Here is a 21,884-nt window from a genome sequence, read left to right as displayed (position 1 = left end):
AAGTACCCTCAGTCACTGTTGACACACGAACAGTTGTTTTCTCTTTTCTTGAGACTCTTGTCTTTTCCTCAAACTCCATGTGTTTAAGCTGGCTTTTATAAGAGGTGATTCTCTGTGTTGTGGTAACAGGACGCAGCATCTCCTGGTCCTCTCTCTCCTCATACACTCTCTGTTTCTGTCTTGGTGGTCTGTATGTGGCCTTGTCATGGCGCTGACGGAGCTCGATAAAGCTTGGGCCAGCCTCATACTTAGAAGGAATTCGATAGGAGTCGTACCTCGGCACATCTTCACCTTCCTCCTCTTCATCATATGCGATGCGTCTTGGTGATGTATGGCGCAGTGATGACAGTTCAAAGCGTACAGGGCTGAGACTGGGTGGGGAGGCAGAGAAGCCCAGCTCCAGTTCTTCTTCCAGGCGAAGCCTCTCTTCCTCTGTCCTCTTCATGGACAAATACTCATCAACAGGCAGGAGCAGCTCCTCATCTGAGAGATCCCCAAGAGACCTCCTCCTTATCCTGTAGTAGGCCTCCATCTCAGGGGAAGGTGTGCGATGCCTTGCTGGCCTCACTGTCTCCAGGTCATCCTGTGTCACCGTTGGAATGTGCCACCTAGGCTTGTACTGGTCTTTGATTCTTGGCAGAGGCACCTCATAGAACTGCTCCCATCTGGACAGACGGATACGTTTCATCCTCTTCTGTTTGATCTTGTCCATTGGCTCTGGGAACTCATATTGATCCCTGAGCTTCTTGTACCATTTCATGTCAGAGAAAGGAACATAGTGTTTGATTTCCATGTCCTCCTCTAGGGCAGTGGGCCCGACGACACGAGGCGGGGGAACAACGTATGGCATACGCAGTCTCTTCTCGTCTGCTCTCTTTTTCCTCTCCTCCTTCTCTTTCTGTTCTTCAGCCTCAGTTTTCTCGCCCTTCTTTGTTGTCACAGCAGGTTTGAACATTGTGGCTGCCTCTCTCACAGCTTGCTGTGCTAAAGCGGGAAGAGGCATGACCTCAGTACCAGAAAGGATTTGTGATAGCCTCACTTTATTGTCAAGTTTTTCTTTTTCGGCTTGTTTCTTTTTGTCCTTCTCACTCTGGTACTCTTTCTTCACATGGGTGACACGCTCTACCTTCAGGGTGGCTTGGCAACTGGCAGATCCAGCAGAGTTGGTTGCGGTAACTCTGTAAATGCCTGAATCCTCAAGTAGGGTGTCTTTCACATGTAAGACAAAGTAATCTAGGCCTTCATGAATAACTTCAATTGATGGACCAAATGCCAAAGGCATGCCGTCCTTCTCCCACTTCAGTATGGGCAATCCTGACACCCTGATCTCAAAGCGGACATTCTGGCCCTCTCTACACTCAACGTTAGCGAGCAGGCGTTTGAACATGGGCCTCAGAGTGGTGTCTGCTGGTGGAGGGCGGGGAACCACAGTGAGACGAGCCTTACAGCTGTCATCGCCAAACCTGTTACGGGCCACAACACTGTACTCCGCATCATCTTCAGGCTCCAATTTGTGAATCACCAATTGATAAAGACCCTTGTCACTGATGAAAGTGTACTTTTTGTTATCATCACCAGGAATGAGCTTCTGTCCAGATTTCAGCCAGATTACGCGTGGCTCAGGGTGCACAGTGATGGTGACCCCAAAGCGTACATCTTCTCCTATGTAAGCTGTGTGGTTGAGCAAGGGCAAGGTGAACTCAGGTGGCTTCTGAAGTAGTCTTGCTGTGTCCACTCTACGTTTCACCTTCTTCACCACACGAGTTGTGAAGTAGTCACGGTATGATCTAACCCCCTTGACAAAGAGCTCAGCGTAGCCACTGTCCTCACCGTACTCATTAACAATCTTGCATCGGTAGGTGCCGTCATCGGCTCTGGTGACACCATTTATTGTTATGGTTGCCAGGCCATCATCATACTCGATTTCATATTTGGCACCTGCCTCCAGCTGTCTAACACCACAGTACCATGTCACCTCTGTGGTGCTGTCATAGTTCTCAATGTTGCAAATGAACTTGACATTTTCTTTCTCTTCCACCACAACGTGGCCGATTTGCCCAGCAACTGGGCCATTTTCAAATGGTGCAATTTTCACTTTGGCAATACTGACACCTCTCTGGGCTCTGAAAACACCACCACTGGCAATGCGAGCAGCTGAGACAACGGTGCTCCATTCTTTCTTCACCATAGCCTGGTAATATCTCTTATGCCTAGTGGTCTGAATTAGTCTGCCACTGAGTTGATCTACCTGCATTGTCAGCCAAGGATGTCCCAAAGCTTCAGCAGCAGTCATACGGTGCTTGCGGTCCTTGGTGAGAAGGCGGTCTGTGAAATCTAATGATTCAACACTGGCCTGTTTGAAGGCTTCATCATCATAACTGTACTCTGCATTTGAAATGTTGTCAATTTCTTGCTGGTTAGTTTCAGCGGTGAAGGGATTAAGTCCACTGATAAGAACATACGCAAGAACACCAACTGCCCACATGTCAGTGACAGTGCTGACCATGTCATTCTGGTGGATTTCAGGGGCTGCATACTCAGCATTAGTGTACTGCACCTTGATCTGTTCCCCTGGTGTCAAGTGCCTTGCCTGTCCAAACTCAATAATCTTGACGTTAGTGCTCTTTCTCGTAGTATACACTATGTTCTCAGGTTTGATGTCAAAATTTCCATAACTTGCACTGTGCAGGAACTCAAGAGCTTCACAAATTTGTCTTATGTAGTTGACAATTTCACGCTCTGTGAGCTCAAAGTCGGCTGTTCCAAGGCGTTCAAAGATGTCAACCCCAGAGATAAAGTCATAGATCATGACTAATTCCTCAGGGCTGTCGAATGACTCATGGAGGCACAGGAAGTTCTTGTGTTTCGTCACATTCAGTGTTGCAATTTCTTTCTTGACAAGTGCTTGATCTGCACCCTTAACCTTAACAAATTTGACCATGTATGTCTTCTGAGAGCTGGTCTCGACACAACGGTGAACAATACCAAACTGTCCTCTTCCTAGCTCTTCAGCAATCATGTACTTGTCATGCACATTCTTAGCACTGGAATGGGGAGCTTTGCTTTTTGACACATGACCAGAATCATCAACCTCGTTGTCATAGCTGAGGACTCTTGATTTGTCTTCCTTTGTCGTAACAGGGCCACTTGGCTCAGATGGTACACTCTGACCAAACTTATTCTCTGCAATGACTCTGAACTGGTAGCTGGTTCCTCCAAACAGGTTGATAACAGTGTAGTGAGTGTCGCGGGCCTGGGTAACGCGTTCCCATCTCTCAGCTGTTGTGGGGCACTTCTCCACAATATAGCTTATTACTTTACTACCACCATCACTGGCTGGGGCAACCCAGTTCAGAGTGACTGAGTCTCTGGAGACATCACTGGCTTTGAGGCCACGTGGTGGATCAGGCACGTCTGCAACATCTAATTCAATTGTCTGTTGGTCGATGCCGAATCTGTTCTTGGCACAAACAATGTAGAAACCAGCATCTTTCATTTCCACTCCATTGGAGAACACCAGCGATGTGAATGATCTAGTGACAATAACTTGATAGGTTCCATTGTTGTCGATAAGGTCTTGTCCCTTCTGCCATGTGATGACAGGGTCTGGTTTACCGCTGAAGGGAATCTTAATGTTAACCACCTCTCCACGGAGGGCAGGGATGGCCTCCTTTTCCTTCAGGTTTTTGGGCAGGTGAATCTGGGCAGGAACTACAAACAAAGGTTTTGCATATTATCAAGAAAAAGTAGTATTATGACCAATTAAAAATGTTATGTATTAAGATTTGTCTTTGGTATGATTATGAACTATAGTATGTTATACTTTACTTTAGTATAATAGCATTATAGGAGACTTGTTGCTTACCTTCAACATCCAGAGAGACAGTGGATGAGATTGATCCTCCCTGGTTTGTTGCTCTGATCTGGTATACAGTAGAGTCTTCCTCTTCAGCCTCAGCAATAACAAGCTGGTGGTAGCCTCCCTTGAATTCTTGTATTTTGAGTTTCTTTCCATCAGACTGGATCTCCTTGCCACGTTTGAACCATTTGATCACAGGCTTAGGTTGTCCTATAATCTTGCAAACAAATGTAGCATTGCTCTTGTATTTGACGCTCATGCTTCTCAGCTCTTCTTTGAAGGCGGGAGCACGGACCTCAACAGCTGTCTTCGGAATGACAGGTGCAGATTCTACGCTCCATTCACTCTCTCCTCCAAGATTCTCACACTTCACACGGAAGATGTACTCTGAGCCCTCAACAAGGCGTTTGACAGAGAAGACAGTCTGGTGGATTTCATCAGTGGTGACAGGTGTCCATTCACCCTTCTTCTCCTTCTTCTCAAGGCAGTAACTCTTGATCTTGGAGCCACCATCGTTAAGAGGAGGCTTCCAAGACACCACACAGGACACACTGGTCGCTCCAGAGACAACTGTCTGGAGTGGTGGGCTTGGTTTATCTGTGTGAGAGCAAGTCAGTTAGAATTCATATTGTTTTTATATTTGTCTATTTGTGTTCTTATAGTTGTGCACCTGTTCATCTTATATTTAGCAAAAGACTTAACTTACCCAGCTGGCTCTTGATGAGGATAGGAGCAGATAATTCCAATGGCTCACTGTTGCCATAACGGTTCTGAGCACACACACGGAAGAAGTATCCAGCGCTTTCCACCAGGTTGGGGACACGACAGTTGGTGCTACTGATTGATGATGACACCAGCTCCCACTGTGCCTCTGCCTTGTCTTCACGCTTCTCAACAATGTAGTTGGTGATCATTGATCCACCATCATCCTTGGGAGGTTTCCAGCTTATGATCACAGAGTTCTTCAGCAGGGCATCAAGCACAATAGGACCTTCAGGCATTGCAGGTTTATCTGAAAATATCCAGGAAAATAGATCACATTTATAAATTGTTCTAGCGAGAGATAATTATTGGTAATATTTTTGCTACATTGGTTACTACCTATAGTGTGGTAATACATAGTAAGATGTCATTTAAAGTTGTTTTAATATTTGCTGATTGAGTATAAAAATACCTTGGATTTCAACATTGATTGCAGTGTCAGTTCTGCCAAAGTGATTGTGCAGTCTGACTCTATATTTTCCTCCATGTACCCTGCGTTCGACATTCTTGATCACCAGGTGAGTGTAGGACTCTGTGTTCTCAATGCTGATGTTCTCAGAAGGCTCTACAGTAGAAGCTCCATAGAGCCATGTGATCTTGGGCTCAGGACGTCCAATGTAGACAACATGCAGTCGCAGAGTAGTGCCACGGCCTGCATGGTATGTATCCTTCAATGGGAAGTCAGGGTGGAACTGAGGGACGGCTTCCAGCACCAGAATACCACTGGTCTCTGCCTCGCCTGCATCATTGACAGCCTTGCATGTGTATTCTCCCTCATCCTCTTGCTGGTCTGTCATTATGGACAGGGAGTGGTTGCGACCATCAGAGTTTGTCTCATATTTACGAGACTCTGTGATCTCCTTACCGGCCTTGTACCATTTGATTTCGGGAACAGGTCTACCAATAATCTGGCATTTCATAACTGCTGGTTGTCCAAGTTTAGTTGTAACTTCATCCATTTCTTTCCTCAGACTTGGTTTAGTTCCAACTGTTGATAGAGAACATTTGATCCGTTGTTATATCTTATTGTATATTATTCCAGAGAAGCATGAACAAGTTAATACTTGCATTTTAGAATTCAATATAAAGTGTATTGTGTACTACAGTTTGTTTGTAGTTTGTTGTGTGCTACAGTAACCACACAACAAATTATGTCATTTTGTCATTTTATCCCCCCTTACAATTGAATTAATTTCTTTGCTTACGTACCACTCAGTTTAGTTTTGATGCATGTAGCTGTTCTACGTGGCCTGCTGATTCCTGTTTCATTTTCAGCGAACACTCTGAACTCATACTCAGTGGCTTCGGCTAGAGCACCCATGGTGTACTCTCGCTCCTTATGACGCTGCTTATTGCACTTCTTCCAAGTGCTCTCTGCAGACTTCCTGTACTCTACCCAGTAACCAAGTATCTCTTTTCCACCATCACATTCTGGCACCTGCCAGCGGATGCTAATGGAGTTGTTTGCAACAGTGACTGTGTCGATCTCGCCGGGTTGGCTTGGTTTGTCTGGGAAAAACGGGGTAGAAAGCAATTGTTAACACATCATAGCTCAATGCAAATTTACATTGTCACACATTGTCTCACCGAAGTTGTAACTCACCGAATGGATCTTTGCATGTTAATGAATCAGATGCAGACCCTGCTTCACTCTGTCCAATGTCATTGACAGCAACAACACGGAACTGATACTCGGCATCAGGAGTGAGTCCAGGCAGAGTAAACATGGTTGATACAACCTTGGTGTCATGACGCACCCATGTCTCAGAGGACACTTCTTTGTACTCAACAAAGTATCCAGTAATGCCAGAGCCACCATCGTCCTTTGGCCTGGACCAGGAGAGGGCCACTGAGCTCTTTGTGACGTCCATGATCTCTGGAGGGGTGCTTGAGGGCTCGGGAGGACCTGTTTATGATAGAAACATTTTCAGTTAATGTTTGTCTTTATTACTTACTCATAACTACTAACTCCGTATTTCCAATGTTTGTGAGCTATAAACTAAATATGGTAATATGTATAAAAATGTGTTTATAAATATCAGAATAACACTCAGTTTTATTGAATAAAGAACTGATACATGTAGGGAAATAATTACTCACAAAGTCGAGTCTTTGGTACGAGGGGTTCCTCTGACTTCAAAGATCCGCTGATACCAAACTTGTTCTCAGCTGTCACCTTGAAGTGGTACTCCACACCCTCCTTCAGTCCCTTGACCACCAGACATGTATCAACCACTCTGGAATCCACAGTGTACCATGCTGCTCTGGTAACCTTGCGTCTCTCAACAATGTATCCGAGGATCTCTGTGCCACCGTCGTCTGTGGGGGGTTTCCAGCTCACTCTGACAGAGTTGGTTTGAATGTCGTCAAATTTGAGTGGACCTTCTGGAGCGCTAGGACGGCTTATGACCTTCACCTTGATGTGAGCGACCTTCTTCCCAACCCTATTCTCCAGCAGAAGGTCGTAGACACCCGAGTCAGTCCTGTCTGCATCTTTGATCACAAGCTCAGTGACATCTTCAGAGCAAGCAATCATGGCCCTCTCACAAACAGCAGAGCCATCCTTCGTCCACTTGCATGCAGGGACTGGTTTACCCTTGATGGGCACAGAGAGTTTGACAACTCCTCCCTGCCTGACCACAAACACATCCTTGTATTTGAGCTCCAGGTCATAATCTGGAGATTCTGAAAATGTAGAAAGTAGTGATCAGAGTGGTTCACAAATTTATACGAAAATAAACCTGTAAAACTGGTCTGTATTTATTATATTATAATCTTACCAAGCATCTCTGTGATTTTAACCGTCCCTGGTACTTCAGCGGGCTCTCCAGATCCGCCAGCATTGCAGGCCAACACGCGGAACTTGAACTCCTCTCCTTGGGGCATTTGTGTCAGAGTGTATTCACAGATCAGAGAAGGTGTTGTATTGCATTTAATCCAGGTGAACTGGCCGACCTTCTGCATCTCAATCAGGTAGCCAGAAATCCTGGCATCCCCCTCATCATCAGGTGGACTCCAGGCCAGAGACACAGAGGACTTTGTCGTATCTGTGACTCTGGGATTCTGTGGGGAGCCAGGTGGATCTGTGAAGATAAAGAAATACATACTATTTTTATGTTTTGAAAACATTACATTTGCAACTTAAGTTATTAATGTTATTTCTGAAGCTGTAACATAATATTTAGTTGAATTGATCTTCATACCAATAGGGTCATTTGCCACTGCTGGTTTTGAGAGCAGACTGGGTTTGCCAACACCTCTGGCATTGATGGCTGTCACTCTGTGTTCATACTCCAGGCCTTCAATCAGATCTGTAGATCTGTATCTGGTCATTGTCACTGGGTTCTTGTTGGCACGCACCCATCTGTCGGACCTGACCTCCTTGCGCTCAATGATGTATCCAGACACCTCTGATCCACCATCTTCATCTGGTGGGAGCCAGGCGATGGTCATTCCATCACGAGACACATCAAACACTGTTGGTCTGCCGGGAGGTCCAGGGATGTCTGCAGATTAAGAGTGAGAATGATATTCCTATACCTCTCCTGGTTGAATAACATTTACATGTATGTATGTTTTATGTTTTATCACAATTCTTACTTGTCGCACTCTTGCACATCACAACCTCAGACTGCAAGAATCCTCCAGTGCCGTAGCGATTGATTGCTGCAGCACGGAACACATATTCATCTCCCTCTGTGAGTCTGTCAAACTTGAATATTGGCCTGCTGACCGAGTCGGAGACGGGCACCCATCCAGGGCGGTGAGCATCACGCTGCTCAACAATGTAGCCACTGATAGGAGCGCCTCCATCCCTCTCTGGAGGATCCCAACTGCATGTCACTGAAGTCGCATCAACTTCATCAAACCTTATTGGTCCCTTAGGTTCATCAGGTTTATCTAGAAAATAGAAACACAATTGCAAACATTATTTGTTATTTGATTATATATGTACACTGATGTGATACTATTTGTTTCTGCTATTTTGTAAGGATCTTTTTGCAATGTAAATTGAGTCATCTTTGCTATGTAATTGTACTTACCAAGAATAATGACTTTGATGATCTCTGTGACAACTCCTGTGAGGTTCTTCACTTCAAGTGTATATTCACCAGTGTCATCGATGGTCGTATCCAGCACAGTCAGCTTAGTGAACTTTCCAGTGGTCATAATCTTCACATGATCGGTGGCTCTCATTTTTTTGTCTCCAAAGTACCATGAGCAAACTGGAGGGGGTCTGCCGATCAGTGGCAAGTCCAGCTCAAGTGGTTTTCCAGCCAGAACATTCACAACCTTCTGGGGAATACTGGAGAGATCTATCTTAGGCAGAACTGTGAAAGTGAAACATTGTATTTAGACATATTAATCATTTTTATTACACATTATTTAGAAAATGTGTTATGTTTATATGAAATGAAAATTATACCCCTTTGATCTTGGACTGTGATAGCTGTGGCGATCTCCTTTGGCTCGCTTGCTCCTCTGCTGTTAACAGCTCTGATTCTGAACAAATACTGCTCATTCTCATTCAGAGAGACTATGGTGTGCTCAAACGCTGTTGTCTTCAATGTTGCTACCTTCATCCATTTGTCATTACCGAATTTGCAGGCTTCAATGACATAGCCTGTCAGTCTGTTGCCGCCATCATACTCTGGTTTCTCCCATCCAAGTGTCACTGTGGTCTTGGTGACATCCACCACCTCCAGTTTGGTTGGAGGCAGGGGGACCTCACACACCAACACTACATCAGGGGTTTCACATGGTTCTCCCACTCCATAGAGATTCTCAGGTAAGACTCTGAAGTAATACATCATTCCCTCCATGAGTCCAGTGATCTTGTAGGATGTCTTGTTGCACTTGGATGTTACTGTTTTGTAGGCTCTCATTGATGCTTCTCGCCTCTCAATGATGTAGTTGTTCACGGGTGCCCCACCATCGACAGTTGGGGGATCCCAAGCAATGAGGGCAGAGTCCTTTGTGAGCTCCTTGATCTTGATTGGTCCAGTTGGGCCAGGAGTATCTGAATCGGATAACAAATTAAGTTAACAGTACCTATCCACTTCTGACCAGTAACTACTGTACTATTACACAGTAACAGTGCATGTGACATTGCATTCACATAATCTATACCATATATTCAATCTTACCATAGATCTTGACAAGAATGGTAGCAGATTTCTTGCCAGATTGATTCTCAGCATCAATAGTGTATTTGCCTGCATCATAGCGGTGCACTTTGTCAATAATGAGAGTTGTAGAGGTATTTGTGATTTCAATGAAACCACGGTTCTGGAGGTCAACATCAGGCTTGCTCCAGGTGATGGAAGGAATTGGTCGTCCTGTCACAGTGACAAATAACTTGAGGGAGCCTCCAGCTCTCAGGCAGATAGTCTTCTTCAGATCATCGTCCAACTCCAGGTCAGGAGTTTCTGTAAAGAAAACATGCATTTGTTCATCTCACAGCTACTCAACATGCTCAGAGTTCAGAGAGTGAAACTTTCAATGATATCAAGTGGTTCAAATATGAAAATGTACCAATTCTCTCGACTGGCTCAGTCTCTGCGCAGGGCTCACTGAAGTCGCCAGTTCCATTGACATTGATTCCAGCAATTGCAAAGTAGTATTTTTTTCCAGCTGTGAGGCCAGTAACAACATGCTCTGTGCCTCTTAACGTCTTCTCGTGGGCCTTGGTCCAATCCTCAGCTCCCTCTTCCTGCATCTCCAGGATGTAGCCAATGACATCAGCGCCTCCATCTTCAATCGGTCGTGACCAGGCCAGGCTGATGCTGTCCTTGGTGGTGTCGGTGATGCGGGGCATTGATGGAGGACCTGGGGTACCTGATGGATAAACACAGTGAAAATTATTGATGATTCTGTGATAGCACACTAACAAATCAGGTACAGTAGTACTTTCAGCAACAGTGTTCTGTCCAATGGATTAGTAATAAGGACTTACCTGTGGGCACTCTGCAGACAGCATAGACAGAAACCTCGCTGGGTTCACTCTCCCCAGCCCTGTTCATGGCTGTCACACGGAACTGGTAGATGTTGCCTTCCTGGAGGCCTGTAATCTTGAGGGTTGTGTCCAGAAGGGCACCGTCTCTGTTCACTTTTATCCACCTGGCACTCTTCTTCTCATGTTTCTCTACGAGGTAATGGGTGATCTCACTCCCACCATCACTTTCTGATTTCAGCCACTCAATGGTGGCGAAGTCCTTACCGACAGCCAGAATATCTGGAGCTCCTGGTGGAGATGGCACAGCTGGAATAGAACAATAAAAAGGAAATATCAGTGTACCATTTTTAGCTACTCTAATAAGTAAACATGTATGGTGACTCTTGATATCTCTGTAATATTAATTAGCAATATATTGGTAATATAATAAAATGTGAGTAGTCGTACTTACTGAATGTGTTTCTGGCAATGATAGGTTCAGACTGCAGTAGAACACCAGAGCCATACTTGTTGACTCCTCTCACTCGGAAGAGGTACTCTGTGTTCTTAAAGAGTCTGGTGATATTACAGGTCAGAGCCTTGCACTCTGCATCTATGATCACCCAATTCAGCCTGTTGGTGTCACGCCTTTCAACAATGTAGTGAGTCACCTCGTCACCACCGTCCTCCAGAGGAGGTTTCCAAGAGAGTGCACATGACTCCTCTTTGATGTTGCTGATGGTAATCTTGTCCTCGCAAACTCCAGGTGTATCTGAAAGCAAAAAATGAATAATTAAATGATGAGAATGTGTGATTAATGTTAACTATTTGTCTTAATTGTGTTTTTTCTCATCTCCATTTTTATACTTACCAAGTACTTTTACATTAACCTCAGCGGTCTTGACCCCACTAGCGTTCTTGACAGTGAGGATGTACTTTCCAGTGTCATCTCTGTCGCAGAACTTAATTATGGCCAATGCCCTGGTGCTGGTGTACTGCAGAGAGTACTTCTCACACAGCTCCAGCTCCCTTTCTCCCTTGGCCCAGGCGGCCTTGGGGTCAGGTCTGCCACCAATAGCAGCATCCAGAACCAGGTCTGCGCCAGCTCTAATGGTAACAATGTCTGCCTGAAGCTTGCTGTCTAATTCCGCCTTTGGAGGGGCTGTGAGAAAAAGATAATGAGTGGTGATTTAATGAAATTATTACTGACTTAAATTTTACTTTAATGTTTATAATTAGTGCTGTAAGAAGTGTGTGTCTAACCATATTCTGATTTGCATGTCACGGCCCCAGAAGACAAAGATGGTGTGCTGAACACTTGATTGGCATTCTTCGCGATGACACGGAACTCATAGACCTCTCCTTCTCCCAGGGCTGTGATGGTGAAGTTGTTCTCTGTCACATTGGTGTAGTTACACTTCAGCCAGCGGCCCTCACCAGTGATGGTGTATGGCTTACGCTCCACAATGTAACCAACAATAGGACTGCCACCATCATTCAGAGGAGTAGACCATTTGATGGATACCGTAGATCCTGACACATTTGTAACTTCTGGTTTACCAGGAGGATCTAGGGATGATAGACATATAAATGTGTCATTTTCCCAGTCAGAGCATGTATTTTCTCCACTGTTTACATTTTGGATATTGAAAGACCACTGCATTAATGAGTCACAAATGTCCTAACTCTAAGTAAATACTAATCTAAGTACAGTTTATAGATATCTGAATATACTCACCAACTGGGTTCTGAGCCACCTGCCTCTTCGATGCCTCACTGGCTTTGCTCAGGCCAGCACTATTCATTGCATAGACTCTGAACTGGTACTCCAGTCCCTCTACCAGCCCCTCTACTCTGTAGTTGCACTCGAAGCATGGGGTCTTGTTCTCCCTCACCCACAGGATGATGTTTCTCTCCTTCTTCTCTATCCAGTAGCCTGTCACCTTGCTGCCACCGTCATGGTAAGGCTCTTCCCACTTGATGCTCATGGTTGTAGCTGTCACGCCAAACACCTCAGGTCTTGTGGGTGCGCCAGGAGGGCCTGTAGGTAAAAAGTAAATCAGCTTTATATCAAACTATTCTCTCATAAGTAGTATGTAGAAGATAATAAAACAAGTTGCACTCACCATATGGATGCTCAGCCACAATGGTCTCAGACTCAGTAGACTTGCTCACACCGAATCTGTTTTCAGCACAGACACGGAAAGTGTACTGCATGTATTTGGTCAAGTGTGACACATGCAGTGTTGTGCGTTTCACACTGGAGTTGATAAGCTGCCAGGCAGTGGAGCCAGATTCACGCTTCTCAACAATGTAGTTGGTGATGTCAGTTCCCCCGTCATCCTCTGGTTCTTCCCATTTAATCACACAGGACTCAGAGGTGATGCTGGAGATCGCAATGGGCCCTGTGGGAGGACTAGGTCTTCCAATAACATTGACAGTGATGGTGAAAGTCTTTGTTCCTGCCACATTTTCTAGGGTGAGGAAGTATCTACCACCATCACCCCTCATGGCGTCCTTGACAGACAGTGTGGTCCTGTCCTTTGATTTCTTGATGGTTACCCTGTCTGAATTTTTCAGCCTCATCTCCTCAAGCTTCCAGGTGATCTTAGGAGCTGGTCTGCCACTGATTGGAACATCAATGGTGAAGGTGTCACCATTCTTACATGTGATCAGCTGGTTAGAGATTTCACTGAGATCAGCTGTGGGCTCAATTCGTGGCTCTTTAATAATGACTGAAGCCATGGCCTCTCTAGGCTCACTGAAGCCTGCATCATTCTTTGCTTTGACACGGAATTCATACTCTGTGTTCTCGGCCAAACCCTCGACCACCATGCTCAGGCTTTTGGTGCTGCCACCAACAACCCAGGCATCTGTGCCCTGAGCTTTTGTCTCAATAACAAAGGCCTGGATTCGGCTGCCACCATCATGCTCGGGTTTCAGCCAGGCCAGAGTTGCTGTGCTATCTGTGGTGTCCAGAATGTCCAGTCTTTTGGGTGCTGCAGGCTCTGCAGTGGCAATGACTGGATCTGGCATTTCATAAGCCTCACCCAGGCCATTCTGGTTTTCTGCCGAGACTCTGAAGAAGTATGGGACTCCCTCCAGCAGGTCACTGATTCTGAGGATCGGCTGAGTGCACTTGCCTCCAGACTGTTGCCAGCTGCGGCGGCTAGCCTCACGCCTCTCCACAATGTAATGGTGGATCCGGGCTCCTCCATCCTTAGCGGGAGGTTCCCAGACCAATGTGAGTGCTCCTCTGGAGACTTCCTTGAAGGTTAGAAGTCCTGGAGGCCCAGGGGTATCCATCACCTTCACAGTGAATGTAATAGCCTTACTGCCACTGCTGTTCTCAAGGGAAATTGTGTATTTGCCAGAGTCGTATCTGGTGCAGTTCTCAATAGTCAAAGCACTGCTGTTCTCTGTAGAAGTGATATCTGTCATGACACCCAGCTCTCCATCCTCCTTTATCCATTGGGCTGTGGGGGTTGGTTTGCCCCTGAAGGCAATCCGGAGGCAGACAGTACCACCGCTCTTCACAATGTGTGTCTGTCTGAAAGTGGCGTCAATATCAACCACAGGTTCTGTCAGTCTATCTACAGCCTTTGCTGGTTCAGGGATTTCTAGTTCCTCTCCTTTACCAATACTGTTAACAGCAGCAACGCGGAACTTGTATTCTGCACCAGTCTCCAAACCGGTTGCGGTATACATAGTATTGAAGCAGAGCTGCTCATTGACTCTGTGCCATTCCTCTTCAGCTCCCTTGCACATCTCAATGATGTAACCATGAATCTCCATGCCACCGTCATCTGCGGGCCTGGTCCATTCCAGACTGATGGATGTATCTGTAGAATCTGCCACATTAATCACAGATGGAGCACATGGAATATCCCTGGGCTCGCTCGCTTTAATGGACATGGATATGTTGCTGGGAGCTCCAATGCCAGCATCATTCACTGCCATCACACGGAACTCATACTCCATGTTCTCGGTCAGATGGTCTACTTTGTGAGCAGTCTCGATGATGGGCTTCCTAGTCATGACCTTCACCCAGCGCACAGTCTTCTTCTCACGTTTCTCCACAATGTAGCTCTGGATGGGATTTCCTCCATCTGATGTGGGCGGTGTCCATGCCAGTGTGATACTTTCTCCAGTCACTGCAGTGGAGTCAGGAGTGCCTGGGGCATCTGGAACAGCTGTGGGAAACATAGTTTAAACATTAAGTCAGTCAACACTCCCTGTTTGAGCCATATCATTTGAGCATAGGCCTATTGTTGCTTTAAAATCCAAATGTTCCCACTCTGACTTACTGTATTGCATCTGTGCAATGATGGGGCTGGAGTCCAGAGCTCTGCCAACCCCAAAGTAGTTGACAGCAGAAACACGGAACTGGTACTCATTGGTCTTGATCAGCTTGCTGGCATTGTAGGTGGACTTCTCACAATGATCTTCAACAAGTGCCCATGAAATCTTTGAGGTCTCACGCTTCTCAATAATGTAATGAGAGATGTCAGAGCAACCATCATTCTCAGGTGGGTTCCAGGAGAGGGTCACCTTGCCTTCAGAGATATTGGAGAAAGTGATGGGTCCTACTGGTTCCCCAGGTGTATCTATATCACAGAAAGAAGAGAATAATATTTTCAAATGTTATTTGAGGAAGTTCTCCTGCCTGGAATGATGTGTGTGTGTGTGTGTGGGGGGGGGGGGGTCACAGTATTTTGAATATTCAGATGATGAAACAAAAACTTACCATGGACTTGGACATTAATATTCTCTTTCTTGCTTCCAGAACTGTTGGTAGCTTCCACAGTGTAAACACCGCGGTGACTGCGGTCAGAATCACGGACAAACAGTGTGCTTGATCCAGCGACTGTAATGATATCCATCATCTTCTTGGTGATCTCCACACCATCTCTATACCACACAACCTTGGGTGATGGGCGTCCAGTAATGCTAACCTTCAGCCTTATGTTGTCTCCAGCCTTGACTGTGAGACCCTCAAAGTACTCAGGTCCAAACTCAATTTGTGGAGCAACTGGAAAAACAGAATGGGAAATGAGTAAGACATTTTGTATGATAGAAAGCATAATAATTCAGTGGACGATGTATATAAATAAAAAATTGTGTATTCACTTACCACTTTCATCTCTGACCACAATATAGCCAGATGACTGAGAGGGTGGACTCACGGTGCCCATTGCATTTCTTGCAATCACTCTAAATTCATAGCGTTCATTGCAAGCCAGTCCAGCCACTGTGAAGTTGCAGTCATGAACATCAGTGAAGTTGCTCTTCAACCAGCGGCCCTGTCCTTGACGTTTCTCAACGTTGTAGGCTACGATCTTGCTTCCTCCATCATGCTTGGGTGCATCCCATTTCAGTGATACTGAATTGCTAGTAACATCAGTGTAGTCAGGCTGGCCAGGAGGATCTGAAATAGGAAAACAGATTTACATTTTCAATAAAATAAGAGTATTTGCAGACATTTTATTTTCATTTGTTTATGTTTTTAGATGTATATGTATGTATTCCACACTTGTGGATTTTGGTCTGAATTAGAACTTACCAACTGGAGAGACGGCCATAGTATAGTTGCTTTCATCACTGAAGCGGCTGACTCCAGCATCATTCTTAGCGTAGACTCTGAACTGATACTCCAGACCCTCAATAAGACCGTGGATCCTGTAGTCTCTTTCAGTGATCAGAACAGTGTTGACCTTCTGCCACATAATACTGTTCTTCTCCTTCTTCTCTACGTTGTAGCCTTGAATGGGTGTGCCACCGTCATAGATGGGGGTCTCCCACTGAATGGTCATTCCATCATTGGTCACATTGTACACCACAGGCTTTCCTGGTGGGCCTGGTGGTCTAAACAGGTGTTTGGCAATGACGTTCTGTGAGATCAGTGGCTCGCTGACTCCATACCTATTCTCAGCACACACTCTGAATTGGTATTGCGTTCCCTTAATCAGATTGAGTATCTTGAAGGATGTTCCAGTAACACTGGAGCAAGCCATCTTCCAGTCAGTCTGAGTGGTATCGCGTTTCTCTACACTGTAGCCTGTGATATCTCCGCCTCCGTCGTCATTAGGCTCTTCCCAGGATATCATGATGCTCTCTGCTCTAACCTCATCCAGGTTAATGGGTCCAATAGGCTTGGATGGTGGTCCGAGTGTAATGACATGAATGTGGAAGGACTTCCTGCTGACCTTGTTATCCAGGGTTAATGTGTATTTGCCTTCATTGTCTTTTGTCACATTCTTGATCATTAGAGTAGCTTTGTTTTCTGTTTTCTTGAAGCGCACCTGCTCACCTTCCTTCAGAGGTAGATTATCCTTCAGCCACAAGATGCCTGGTCTGGGCTTGCCCTTATATGGCAACTCAATATGCACATTATGACCCAAGCGCACACTGACCCTGCTGTCTGGGTAGTCCTCAAGACTGGCTTCTGGTTGAATTATATAGTCCTTGACCTCAATAGGTCCTATTTCAGTGAAGTCACCTTGTCCCTTCTCATTTTTGGAGCACACTCTGAAGTGCATATGTGTGAGCTCTTTCAGTTTTGAGACCACATATTCACATTGTTTGCTGGTGCCAGCTGCTGCCCATTCTTCTTGGTCCTTGAGTCTCTTCTCAATGACATATTCAGTAATGATGCTGCCGCCGTCATAATCAGGCTTCACCCACTGTAATGTCACAGAGGTCTTTGAGGAATCCTTCATGGACAAGTCTTTGATTGGACCAGGAGTTTCTGTTGCCTTCACTGGTTCAGCTGTATCGCAAGGATCTCCAACGCCATTCTCATTCTCTGCTGACACACGGAAGAAGTAGGATGTCTTCTCTGAGAGGTCTTCAATGGTGTATGTTGTGTCTGTACACTTGTTTGTCACGCAGGAATATGCTCTCTTGGATGAGTCTCTCTTCTCAATGATGAAATTAGTGATTTCAGCCCCACCATCAAGGAGAGGCACTTCCCAGCACATAGTGACTTTGCCACGAGTGACATTCTTCAACAACAGGTTTCTGCAGGCAGACGGTGAGTCTTGTACCTTCACAGACAATGTCAGTGTTTTGGGCTCTCCCACGCCATTCTCAATCTTTACTGTATATTTCCCTGTGTCATTCCTTGTTACTTCAGACATACGTAGTACTGATGTGGTGTCAGTGTGGTGAATCATATATTTGGGAACATTGTCAATGCTCTGCTCTCCTTTTGACCAAGAGGCAGTAGGGGCAGGTCTGCCCTTAAGAGGAACTGTGATCTCCACATCCTTTCCTGCTTTAACAATGTAGTGACTTCTCATGGCAACGTCTGGGTCAACTTGAGCCTCCTCTGTAAGGATCACAAGACAGATGGCAGACATTAAATTAGTAGGAAACAAAACCAACTGTTCATGTTTTACATGAAGTTTAATTAAATGTGGTCACTTACCCAGGATATCCTTAGCTTGCACAGGCTCAGTCATCTCAAGGGGCTCTCCACGTCCAGCACAATTCACAGCCGATACACGGAAGTAGTAGTTTACATCAGGTTTGAGGTCATAGGCCACATACTCTGTAGTCCTTACTTCTCCCTTGATGCTGATGACTGTCCAGTCCGCCTCACCTTCAACCATTTTTTCAACCACGTAGCTGATGATCTCGCTGCCTCCATCATATTCTGGCTTCGACCACCCAAGAGTGATGGAAGTCTTGGTGGAGTCAACCACTTTGAGCTTGCAGGGCTCATCTGGTGTTTCTGATAAAAAAAATAATGATAAATTCCATTTAGATACAGTAGGTCTACATAGCTAACTTGTGAAGGTGTCATGTCATAATTTAGACCACACAAAACTGTTCCTTGTATTCTGCAATGATCAGCATCACTACAATCTTACACAGGTAGGGTAAGTTGATGTGTGATTTTGAAGACAGTTGGTTGCACATGAGCTAAAGCATTATTGCCACTTACCCAACCAAGATACTAGTTCTATATTTGTAATTATTTTTCACAAATGTGTTGATTTATTTCTTACATGGAAGTTATAAGTTACAATAATTAACGGTGTAAAAGGTTTGATCCATGCTGGCACATCTAATGGTGAATATTTTGGAAAGGAGTGTATACTCTCTATAGGCACTGAACATCTCTTGTGCTGCTGACAAATATTGGTCTAAAGATTTCTGCTTACCAACTGGATTGGCTGCCTTGAAGTAATCAGAAACATCTGAGAAGGGCCCTTCTCCAGCCTTGTTAATGGCACACACTCGGTACTGATACTCATTTCCTTCTGTCAGATGGAACACCTTCTGAGTGATGTCACTGATTGGATCTTTGAAGACTTTAATCCAGCGAAGACTCTTCTTGTCACGCCTCTCCAGGTAATAACCAGTAATTGGACTTCCACCATCCACACCTGGTTTGTCCCATACAACTACCATGGATGACTTGGTGGTAGAAGTCACATCAGGAGTGTGAGGCTGTCCAGGTGTTACTGTGAAATGTGTATAAAGAGGACATAGAGCAAAGAAGAAGAACACAACATCTTGAGAGTATATTTTATACACAACAGAAATGCTTAATACACCTGTGCAATTTTGGTGATTGTATGCATATTATCAAATCAAAAATACTGTTTCCATGTTTTCCATCTAAATACAAAGTCTTTTGAGTTCCACCTACCAAAAGCATTTTTGGCGATGACTGGTTCTGACTCTAAAGGCTCTCCAACTCCAAACTTGTTGACGCCCATTACACGGAACACATATTCACTCCCCGTCACCAACTTCTGGACTGTGGCATAGCATTCTGTCATCTCATCAGAGACAGTGGACCACACCACTCTGCTGGTCTCACGTTTCTCCACGACATAGTGAGTAACTTTAGCACCACCATCATCTGTGATTGGCTTCCAACCGAAGATGATTTTGTCTGCTGTAACTGCATTAAACTCAATGTCTCCAGGGGGTGGTCCTGGTTTGTCTGGTGATGAAGAGAAATGTAACTCATTAATACATAATCTGACATGACATAATGTTGATACATTTAGGAACAGTATAGTAAATTAGGACCAGTTAACAATAATTTTCACTGATTTTATGATTTAAACGTAAATGTAGAAATACCTAGAATTTTTATCCTGATGGAGGCTGATGCTGAGCCCAAAACATTCCTGATGTTGATTTCATATGTGCCAGTGTTCATGCGGGTGGCATCCTTGATAAGAATGCCAGAGGTATCTGTTGTACTTTCAATGGACAGCTGAGAGCTAGCCACCAGTTCCTTTCCATCCTTGTACCATGTAATTATTGGCAAAGGTTTTGCAAGGAATCCCACTCTGATCTTCACAGCAGCTCCAGCTTTGAATTCAACAACATCTAAATACTCTGGTGGAAGGTCAATCGCTGGGGCACCTGAACAATAACATCACAGCACATTAGCAACACATTAGCAATTAAGTATGTACCAAACAGCTCAATTGGAAATGAGAAAGAAAAAAACCAAACGTACCACATGAGTCAACACAGGTTACTGGGCCAGCAACAAAAGATGGATTGCTAACTGATCCAACTGCATTCTTTGCAAAGACTCTGAACTCATATGCTTGGTCCTGTGTCAGTCCTGATGCAATGAAGTTCATTTCAAGGATGTTGGTGAAGTTGGCCTTTGTCCATCTGCCATTAGGAGCATCTCTCCTTTCTACACTATAGCCTGTGATCTTGCTGCCACCGTCATAGGGAGGTCTCTGCCAGACCAAGCTGACAGAGTTCTTAGTGACCTCTGAGATGCAGACATTTGCTGGGGGCTCTGAAAAACATTATTCATTTGATCAGGCATAGCAAATGGTAAAAATAAATTATGCATGATTAAGTAAAACAAAAGGAAAGTTAGGAAACTGATCAAAATGTTTACCACAGGCATCAATTGCAAGCACTTCCTCAGATGTTTTGCTGATCTTCCCGATGCCAGCAGAATTTTCTGCTGCAACCTTGAACTCATAGATGAGACCAGGACAGATATTTGTTACTCTCCACTGTGTGCCAGGAATGGCTGTTTTGTTGACCTTCTGCCACAGGATGCTGCTTCTCTCCTTCATCTGCAGGTGGTAGCCAATGACAGGGTTTCCTCCATCTACCACAGGCTCATGCCAACAAACTGTCAGACTTTCTCTGGACACAAAGGTCACCCACGGGGTGGACGGAGGTCCAGGGATGGCTAGAGAGGACAAAACAAAAGTTAGAGGACCCTTTTAGAGTCAAGTGTAGCCCCAGAGGCACATCGTCCAAATATAATTGTAAAGATTGGAAATCAATAGCTAAGAATTATTCAGTTTCAAAGACACTTACTGTATGGAAGCTTGACTGTGATTGGCTGGGTGTCAATATGGTCGCTGATACCAAAACGATTCTCAGCCTTAATCCTGAACTGATACTCCTCTCCTTTAGTAAGCTTGGTGACCTTAATTGCACTTCTTGCAACTGTAGATGACACTTCTGTCCAGGCAGGAGTACTTGTTTCACGTCTGAGAACAACATAATTAGTGACTGGGCTGCCACCATTGTACATAGGAGGAGCCCACTTGAGACACACTGTTGTCTCCCCGACCTCTCCAACCTCTATTGGACCGTCTGGAGGTCCGGGTCTGTCTAGTACAACAATGTCAATAAACGTCTTGGTGGTGCCACCTGTGTTGGAGGCAGAAATGTCATATCTGCCAGCATCTGCTGCAGTGCTCTCATTGAGGCTGATCATGAGGCTTTCAGTAGTGACCTCAGCGGTGAACCTCTTACTTGCTTTCAAAACAACATTGTTTCTTGAAAGAACAACTTTGGGCATAGGTTTGCCAGTGAGTGGGAGCTCAAATGCCAAGTTTGAACCGGCTCTCACATAGACTGTATTCTTGGGGTAGTTCTTCATGTCAAATTCTGGCGCCTCTGTAGAAACAAGTTATAGTTTAACAAATAGTCATGACATGCTAGTAAGATTTTGAAAAACATTTATCAGAAAATGGGACAGAAACAAATGTAGAAAACATACCAAGTTGATCTTTTACAACCACAGGGACGATCATTTCTTTTGGTTCACTAAGTCCAGCGTGATTCTCAGCGCGAACTCTGAAGAAGTATTCAGCATTTTCCCTCAGCCTTTGGATTGTGTAGGTGTTTGTCTTCACCACAGCACACTTAATCCACTTTGTCTGTCCTTTTTCAAGTGCATCGATGAGATAGCCGGTTACTCTGCTTCCACCATCATGCTCTGGTCTCGACCACGCAATTGTGATGCTGTCCTTGGTCACCTCTGTGACCCCAAGTCTGGCTGGCGCACTTGGTTTTTCTGCACGTAAGAATGAT

The 21,884-nt window shown here is 45.0% G+C and overlaps 1 protein-coding gene across 1 annotated transcript in view; it reads right to left on the bottom strand.

Annotated features, from left to right (window-relative positions):
- The window catches only part of ttn.1 (titin, tandem duplicate 1), a gene marked incomplete at its 3' end in the record, with an annotated part of 89,028 nt that overhangs the window by 4,795 nt on the left and 62,349 nt on the right, over nt 1-21,884 (bottom strand). Inside the window, exons 104-135 of the mRNA XM_084442757.1 lie at nt 21,571-21,867; nt 20,880-21,467; nt 20,446-20,748; nt 20,044-20,340; nt 19,659-19,946; nt 19,216-19,515; nt 18,725-19,027; nt 17,986-18,291; nt 16,120-17,886; nt 15,691-15,984; nt 15,304-15,588; nt 14,864-15,163; nt 12,683-14,749; nt 12,295-12,597; nt 11,820-12,125; nt 11,428-11,718; nt 11,029-11,328; nt 10,578-10,883; nt 10,157-10,459; nt 9,769-10,050; nt 9,048-9,641; nt 8,665-8,952; nt 8,222-8,521; nt 7,825-8,127; nt 7,402-7,704; nt 6,722-7,306; nt 6,225-6,527; nt 5,831-6,130; nt 5,034-5,609; nt 4,566-4,871; nt 3,866-4,456; nt 28-3,711 (exon numbers count right to left, since the gene is read on the bottom strand). Coding sequence (XP_084298883.1) covers nt 28-3,711; nt 3,866-4,456; nt 4,566-4,871; nt 5,034-5,609; nt 5,831-6,130; nt 6,225-6,527; nt 6,722-7,306; nt 7,402-7,704; nt 7,825-8,127; nt 8,222-8,521; nt 8,665-8,952; nt 9,048-9,641; nt 9,769-10,050; nt 10,157-10,459; nt 10,578-10,883; nt 11,029-11,328; nt 11,428-11,718; nt 11,820-12,125; nt 12,295-12,597; nt 12,683-14,749; nt 14,864-15,163; nt 15,304-15,588; nt 15,691-15,984; nt 16,120-17,886; nt 17,986-18,291; nt 18,725-19,027; nt 19,216-19,515; nt 19,659-19,946; nt 20,044-20,340; nt 20,446-20,748; nt 20,880-21,467; nt 21,571-21,867 — 17,619 coding nt within the window. The remainder of the gene's footprint in view (nt 1-27; nt 3,712-3,865; nt 4,457-4,565; nt 4,872-5,033; nt 5,610-5,830; nt 6,131-6,224; nt 6,528-6,721; nt 7,307-7,401; nt 7,705-7,824; nt 8,128-8,221; nt 8,522-8,664; nt 8,953-9,047; nt 9,642-9,768; nt 10,051-10,156; nt 10,460-10,577; nt 10,884-11,028; nt 11,329-11,427; nt 11,719-11,819; nt 12,126-12,294; nt 12,598-12,682; nt 14,750-14,863; nt 15,164-15,303; nt 15,589-15,690; nt 15,985-16,119; nt 17,887-17,985; nt 18,292-18,724; nt 19,028-19,215; nt 19,516-19,658; nt 19,947-20,043; nt 20,341-20,445; nt 20,749-20,879; nt 21,468-21,570; nt 21,868-21,884) is intronic.

Source organism: Borostomias antarcticus (assembly GCF_949987555.1).
Source record: "Borostomias antarcticus genome assembly, chromosome: 9".
Classification (NCBI taxonomy): Eukaryota; Metazoa; Chordata; class Actinopteri; order Stomiiformes; family Stomiidae; genus Borostomias; species Borostomias antarcticus.
The sequence above is the reverse complement of the archived record's forward strand: the minus strand, read 5'-3'. Positions and strand labels throughout refer to the sequence as shown.